This window comes from Aulostomus chinensis, chromosome 5, assembly GCF_037954235.1.
Source record: "Aulostomus chinensis isolate RoL2024-O1b breed Wild chromosome 5, RoL_Achi_v1.0, whole genome shotgun sequence".
NCBI lineage: Eukaryota > Metazoa > Chordata > Actinopteri > Syngnathiformes > Aulostomidae > Aulostomus > Aulostomus chinensis.
In genome coordinates, this window is record NC_141324.1 from 26,630,190 (window position 1) to 26,638,125 (window position 7,936).

The 7,936-nt window shown below is 45.4% G+C and overlaps 2 protein-coding genes across 16 annotated transcripts in view; both read left to right on the forward strand.

Moving 5' to 3' along the window:
- Window positions 1-3,595, forward strand: part of epb41l3b (erythrocyte membrane protein band 4.1-like 3b) — a 48,322-nt gene extending 44,727 nt beyond the window's left edge. For 6 of the 15 annotated variants that reach the window (XM_086204272.1, XM_086204266.1, XM_086204267.1 and 3 more), the window contains one exon: window positions 1,602-3,595. Coding sequence is in view for 2 of the 15 variants with exons in the window: in XM_086204270.1 (XP_086060396.1) it covers window positions 1,602-1,607 (6 nt within the window). In the remaining 13 variants the exon portion in view is untranslated. The remainder of the gene's footprint in view (window positions 1-1,601) is intronic. The other 9 variants (XM_086204277.1, XM_086204278.1, XM_086204279.1 and 6 more) reach the window with 3 other exon arrangements.
- Window positions 3,596-5,519: 1,924 nt separating this feature from the next.
- The window catches only part of LOC147261949 (zinc finger and BTB domain-containing protein 14-like), a 4,174-nt gene continuing 1,757 nt past the window's right edge, over window positions 5,520-7,936 (forward strand). Inside the window, exons 1-2 of the mRNA XM_086205054.1 lie at window positions 5,520-5,621; window positions 6,190-7,936. The exon at window positions 6,190-7,936 is cut by the window's right edge and continues 1,757 nt beyond it. Of these exons, the coding sequence (XP_086061180.1) occupies window positions 6,213-7,385 (1,173 nt within the window). The 5' untranslated portion in view covers window positions 5,520-5,621; window positions 6,190-6,212 and the 3' untranslated portion in view covers window positions 7,386-7,936. The remainder of the gene's footprint in view (window positions 5,622-6,189) is intronic.

The following is a 7,936-nucleotide window of genomic DNA, read 5'->3' on the forward strand; positions in this document are numbered from 1 at the left end:
AGTCCTTTTTATGAAATAATTTCAGATGGATCCGATTAAATGCACTGTTTAAAAGTAGAAAGTTAAAAATATCATAACCGTAAAATGAAAAAATATCACGGCCACCTGACTGACATGAAATCTTGATGTGCCTCGACTTTCCCACCCGTACGAGCAGCCTGGTTCAGCAGCATTTCACCAGCACGTCCTGGTTTTTGCCCTGAAATGTTCAAACTGCTTCCTTCTGATACGCTGCTGCTTTAACTTTGCACTTTCCTCCATCAGTGTGGAGGGAAATAGGTCAGCAGTCCTCGTTAGTGTTTTCACAAATGCAGCCATTTGTGTTTCAACTCGTCAGCTGTCATTGGTGAGGATTAGCGTGGAGCTGCGTGAGGGAACTTCTCATTCCATCTACCCACAGCATATCATTAACAGCCTCACCTTTTTGTTCTCTCTAATAATTTGTTCCAAGAATATGGCTCTTGTCCAACGTATTCTTCTTCACTTTTTGGCTCTGAAGTCTTTTCTGTCATTAGCTGAAACAATCCCAAGGCGCAGGGTTTGGGATGAGCCAGTGTGCATGTGTGTACTTGCGTGACTCACCAGATGGGAATGTTTGGCTTTGTTGCTATGGCCTTGCCCTCAGTCTTCTCTGTGTGCGTGTGTGTGCGTGTGTGTGTGTGTGCAGTCTAATCATGAGTGTATGCAGGTATGATTGTGATGCTGAGTACAGCTGCTAACATCATTCTAAATGTTTTCTGAGTGGTGTTTGGGATGCTTGTCTCTCCACCGTAGATACACACACACACACACACACTCACTGGGTTTTCACTCAATGCTAGAATGTGCTTTCAAACCATAAATAAGCCACATCTTTCATATACAATCAGATTTACTCAGCCGTTTTTGTCTCATTCTTAGTAAGTAGACCTCACTTTTAACACGTATTCAGTCTCTCCTCAATTCTTTTTTATTAATCAATTGATTGTCTACGTCTTTTATCTTCAGCGCTGTTAGCGGAGTAAGCAACTTTTCCGTATAAACTCTGCCAGCTTCAACACAGCTGATTCAGCAATAATGCCGTAGAGTTTAAACTCCCATGCTGGAGTGTAAACAAGCAAAAACTTACATAATTGTTACTGAGATATTCCAGAATCACTGTGAGTGTAGAGTTTGAAGACTGGTGCTAAACTGCATTCCTGAATTCAGCTCAATAATCCTGATAATATACGAAAGATGTATGTTTTTCTAATGAAGGTTATTGCAGAGTATGAATGAAGAAATGATGCATCAGATATGCAAAAAAACTATGTGGAATATTAAAGAACCTTTCAAATATTCCACAGTTTTGATCAGATACTGCTGTTGTTCAAATAAACTCGGTGTCGAGCCAGCGTTTCATCAAAGTACCCAAGAAGCCGGTGTGTATGTACGTGGAGCGTCTGTACATGTGTGACTGTGCGTCCGTGTGCATCTATTAACGCGTCTGTGTGTCCACCAGGCTCACTTCCAGTCTGTGGCTCCAGTGTCCTGCTGTACGAGCGGCGGCACTGCGGCACTGAAGGTCCAGACCTGCTTAAACATGCAGCGTGTACTGACTGCCGTTTCCTCTGCTCTTCCAGGAGTAAAGCTAAGGGCTGTTTTCTGTTAAACCTCCCAGAAACCAACATCCAGAATTCCACTTATTACGCCGGGACTCTCAGAAGACTAGGACGGCTCCTGCTCTCCAAATGCTGCAGCTCACCGCTAGTCACAGCCATCATCTGCAAAACAACGAAAATGCATTTTGCATGAGGACGCAATATGGCATTATTAAACAACTGCAATATTATACTGAAAACTGTACAATTTTAAAAATGGTTCCCAACCCACCTGCACGCCGGATCGCTGTGTGCAGCAAGCAGACCGTTTGCTTTCACTGCCTTATGACTAATGCATTTTTATGATCATCGAGAATAATTATTGTAGCAGCGTTTTATTTATGAAACAAAGCCATCACTCCAGAAACTTAAACTAGCTGTACATGTTAGAGCATACACTATTTAACCTTGCTGTAGAAGTGCCAATCTCATTTGCCAGCAAGCATTCCCTCACTCACTCCATCAGTCCAATCATTGACATCAGGTGTGCCACTACAGCCGTCACTACAGCCCAGTACTGTACATAGCGCAGCTTTCCTAGGAAAATAGCAAATTATATTTCACAGTTGATTTGTTGTAATTTGTACTTGAATTGCATTTTTTTTCTCCTTTTTATGATCATTTCAGTGTTGCATTGTTTCATCGACTGATTTCCACCAATGCTATTTTCTTTTGTTTGTTTGGGTGTTGTTGTTTTTTTTTTGGGGGGGGGGGGGGCCGATTCTGGCAAATGGATGCCAAGGATTTAAGGTTTCTGTGCAAGAAATAGATTCTTATGTGCCTGTGCAGGCTTTGAATGTTTTTCAGGGTAGATGATCGGCTGCAGCACACGTCCCGGGTTTGTGTGACTGTGAGGTGAAGGGCTCAGGCTGCCGAGTTTTGCCCAAACGAGATGCAAAGCCAGAAGAGATCTGTCGACACCCCCCCTCCCCCACCCCAACACGTCCGCTGTATACCTCCCCCATATGTCCAACTGTATCTCCATAACCAAGTATTGTTAACGTGCAGCACTGTTTCCCTCAGAACGGTGAAATAAAAGTGGCAAATGTATTTGTTTTAATTTTCTTCCCGATTAATAAAATGTTGACATCAATACTGAAACTTGTGTGAGCGGTGAGCCTGTTGATGACACCTGAGAGGCAGATACACTCTGGCCATGAAGTAATGGTTATCGGGCTTTTATAGAAAATAGTTATGAGAAAACAAGATTTTAATCAGCTGCTTTATGCAGCACTGGAGCGGTTTCATGGTAGTCTAGAGACTTATTTTATTACAAATTTTACATCTGGATTCAGGAAGGTTTATTATTTTGTGTCTGTAATCTCAATTCCTGAGAAATGCAAAACAAATACGCTGCAGTTTGAAGCAGAAAGACAGATCACAACCCCTCAGAGAGGAACGTTAACCTGATGAGCGCTGCATGAATGTTCAAATCAGAAATCTCATCGGCAGGGGGGACTTGAAGAGTTCACCACGTACTTTCTCTTGACCTCAGGGCTCTACATCCTGTATTGATTGTTCTATATGAACACACCCCCCTCCAGTTCATTAAGGCAGGATTCTTGGAGCCGAAGGTAATTATAATGAATGTGAAGAGGCCCCGCCCTATCGGGGATCAGCGTCAGCGACCAGCAACCACAGAGCTCTCACTCTGTTGAGCTGTTGGGCGAACGGCCCGGTCTAATCGGTGAAACCACATCTCACTTGTAGGCTGCAGTTTCACTTACTTCCTTTGCAGCCGTTGTACAGAGCAGTGATAGGTGATACCCTCCAGGTATTGTGCTCTTAATTAGAAGTTGTAACATTGCCATCAATATGCTGCTTAAGCAAAAACCCTGAAAACTGCTTTCACCACTCATGGCCTGTAACTGAACTGTAATTGCTGACTGTTATCAAATTATTTTATTTACGAATGTATTTTTGCATAAAAAGACCCATTTTTGACATGTCACAAACCTCTTATTACTTTTTATATTTCAGACTTAAATCTCCATTTCAGGCAGACGTTGATGATCATAGAAGTTGTCAGTAAAGCCTGGGAGATGAAAGCTTCAGTTCAAATAAACCGCAAACTGAAATTTCCTGTCCATTTCATTTATTTATCTATTTGTTTGTTTGTTTGTTTGTTTATTCATTACTAAGTACAAAGTACCAACCCACCAAAAGAAGCTATTTAATGTTTCTCCTTACAGAGAGTTGACAAATGAGAAATCAACAGCGTGCCATACGGAAGGTTGGGCTGCAGGCCTCAGAGTAGGCTGGGCCTGCTCATGGGGGTCCACACAGTTCTGGGGAGGGTCAATCAGGACATCATGTAGAAGAGCATAAAAGACATGTCCGACATAACCAGTAGTTGAGGTGCATTCGATGAGTTTTGGGTTTTTTCTCATTCAGAGTCAGAAACAAATGAAAGACTCAGAACGGAGCGTTTTCATGTACTTTTTTGTTCTTGACCATGTGTACTCTAACCTCAAGAGTGCATACAGAGCCATTCCCCTCCCCCACCTTGGACAGTCAGACCACCTCTCAGCGTTGATGGCTCCAGTATGCACCACCCTCAGCCGACAATCAAAGCTCACAAGACGGACCATTACCACCTGGCCTGACGATGCCCTCCCCGGATGGCAGGACTGCTTTGAACAGACCCAGAGGGAGATTTTCCACCATGAGGACCTGGCGACATTCACAGACACAGTACTTCACTACATCAAGTACTGCATGGGTATGGTCACTGTGGAAAAGTGTGACACGAAGTGTCAGTGTGGCACTCCAGCTGCACTGAAGCTGACAGGAAGAGTCTGCAGAGAGTGACCAACACAGCACAAAAGATCATCGGATGCCCCCTGCCTGACCGAACCACCATCTGCACCTCACGCGGCCTCAACGAAGCCAAGACCATCATCAAGGACAGCACTCATCCTGCATTCCACCTATTCAACCTGTTGCCCTCTGGCAGGCGCTACAGGTCCATCCCAGCAAAGACAAACAGACTCAGGGACAGCTTCTTTCCCAAAGCTGTCAACCATGCTAAACGCAAGCCCGCACCAAGGAACTGAAGTGCCTCCGCACAGTTACCAGCACCATCTTTTCCACCACCAAATCTGCCAGCCTCCTACACAAAACCAGCCCGATTGAGGACTGAGGTGTGTAAATACCTCTAGATGTTTTGCACTCTCACCAGGACTGTTCTGCCATGTTTGCACTGCAAATGCTATGTCACCTCAATCTGTCGATGACACAGCCACCTTGAATCTGGTACTACAATGTGCCTGTGCTCCTCGATGCACCACAGCACCACCTAAAGCTGCGATCCACTCTCACGTGTATCTACAGTGGGACTTGCACAAGCCTGTTTACAGTTGGACAATCTATGTATATGTCTTATATGTATAAGTTACAGTTATGTCAGTATTAGTCCTATAGTAGGTATAGTAGTGTAAATATATGTCTATGTATATTTTTCTATTTACAGTATATGTGCACACCATAAGGAGCAGCGTTGCATCTCATTGTACCTGGTATAATGACAATAAAGGCATTCTATTCTATTCTATTCTAAATTTCTCATTCTGAATTAAATTTTCCCTTTTATGTACAACCCATTGTGGTAATATCATGTTATGCTGTTTGAGAGCTTGAAACTGTTAAGGCCACAGGACAACAATTCAACATGTTTATTCTAAAATATATTACCATCTTAAAAGTATGACTTTGTTTTAAATTCATAACTCTTCATTTTAAGAAAGTTAAACCCTCACGCTGTTTCTTCTGCGGACCGTTTTCCTCGGTGTTTCCCGAGCGATACAGGGTGATTCATCGTCCTGCTGCGTAGACGATCTAGGTGCAGTACCCTCTCCGATGCGGTAGGTGGCGGTAGATCGATGCAGCGTTTCCTGTGGAGCCTCGCTCACACAACAAGAGGAGGAAGAGGAAAAACGACACCTCTGTGGATCGTCGTCGACTGCCTTGCGTGACAACACAGGGATCGCGTTCAGGCTTCGGGTAAGAACATTTTTTATTCTCTCTTTGTCGCTTCGAACGAGGCGGAAAAAGACTCGGCGGGTGTTGTTGGTTTTGGCGCCTGTCGGCCGCGGTGTCCTCGGCGGTTTGTGAGGCGGTTTAAAGACATCGGAACATGCCAATGGAGGTTGCTGACCAAAATGGCTGGGCGCAGTGAAATGTGAAATATTCTTGCTAAGGTTATCCCTCTCCACACGCAACGCTACTGTCACGCAAACCCGGCGACTTCAACGCGCTGCTCGGTTTGCCAAAAGTGCATGTGTTTATTTCAGTCGGTGTTTGTATTTTTTTATTTGCTTTACCGCGGGTTTCTCCGCTGTTGGGCCTAGCATGTATTTGTTGACTCTGATTTGCCTGATCGATAACATCACTTCAGCCTGTTCTTTTGCATTTTGGGAAGTTTTAGTGAAGACTCTTCATTGCGTGGTTGTTTTGTAATTGTGTACCGCAAAGTTGCTCCACTTGTATTTACTATCATGTACTCCGAGCTCCACCCCTCCGCTGAGCCCGGTTTTATTTTGAAAATCTAAATATTCGTTTCCCTCTCCAGGTTGCTCCCTTTTCACCGGCAACATGTCTGATTTATTGAGATATATCGACTATGACCATAAAGCCACTTTCCTGAAGATGCTCAACCAGCAGAGGATGGAAGGTGAGCACTGTGACGTGGTGGTGGTGGTGGAGAACATTGAGTTCAGGGCTCACCGCTGTGTCTTGGCAGCCTGCAGCAACTACTTCAAAAAGCTCTTTAAGAAACAGAGTGACGAGGATAACTCCATCGTGGAGTTGGACTTCATCCGCTCCGACATCTTTGAGGAGGTGCTCAATTACATGTACACAGCCAGGCTGGCAGTGAGGAAGAAGGACATCAATATGATGATGTCATCAGGTCAAATCCTGGGCATCAACTTCCTGGATAATCTGTGCACCCAGAAACGTGAGCTGACCAACATGAAGACCCGGGAAAACCAGGCCCCTGGGGACCACGGGATGCGAGCACAGGACGCCATCCTGAAGGAGCTGGCAATGGAGGAGGTGAGGAAGAACAGCTTCTACGACCAGGGTATGGACAGTATGGGTCCTGGCGGCTCACACGTATCTCAGCCTCACAACTACAACACCAACATGAGCAAAGACCCCCACACCCACGGCTGGGGCTCCTCCTCCTCCAGCGACATGAAGCTGGAGTACCTGCTGTATGGCCACCGCGACCACGGCTCTTGCCAGAGCGCGGGTACAAAGCCCATGGACCACAACGCCAAAAAGGAACGGCTGCTCACCGCCAACCGCCCATATGGCTGTGAGCACTGCCCCAAAGCCTTCACCACCGCCGCCCACCTCAAAGAACACCTGAAGATCCACTCTGGCTTTAAGCCGCACCGCTGCGTGGTGTGCGGTAAAGCCTTCATCAGGGGCCCTGACTTGAAGCGGCACGAGAGGGTCCACAGCAACGAGAGGCCCTTCGCGTGTCAACTGTGTGAAAAAGCCTTTAAACACAAGTCCCACCTGAAAGACCACGAACGGCAGCACCGGGGGGAGCGGCCGTTCAACTGCGGCTCCTGCGATAAAGCCTTCATCAAAGCGTCGGATCTGAAGCGCCACTGGAACACCATGCACAGCGGCAACCCCCGCAGACAGATGTCACTGTCGCCCGCCGCCTCCCAGCACGGCCAAGGAGACGCCACCGACCAGAGAGACTGGAAAATGGAGACCGGGCCACACTCGCATAACTCGGGGGACTGTTGAACCTGCAAACACACCAAACATAAACACATGCAGACACACACACACACACACACACGTAAACGCACCACTCACACATGTATACACACTGACACAACCACAACCCTGTGACGGGCTGGGTGGCGTGACGTCACACGGACTAATGATGGGCGTGAGTAAAGAGATCCGAGCATGTTCATGAGACTGTGGGGCTGTATTGTTATTATTATTATTATTATTATTATTATTATTCTAAAGAGTTATGTCGAAACAATGTTTTCTTTCCACTTGTAAAATCATGTAAATGTTTAGTTCACTCTACTATACATATATTTTTCACAAAAGCATTGTCGCTATCTAGAGTGGGGTTCTCATAACATCTTTTACTTTTATGGGATATGTAACATTTAAATGTTTGTTTAACCTCTAACGGATTTTACAGAGAGAGAGAAGAGAGAAACGGTGCGAGGAAAACGATTTTCTGCATAACATTTGTCGCATTGAGTATATTCACGTGGATGTTTTTAATGGATGTGTTTAGTTGTATTGATTGATATTACACTGTAAGAGTAAGA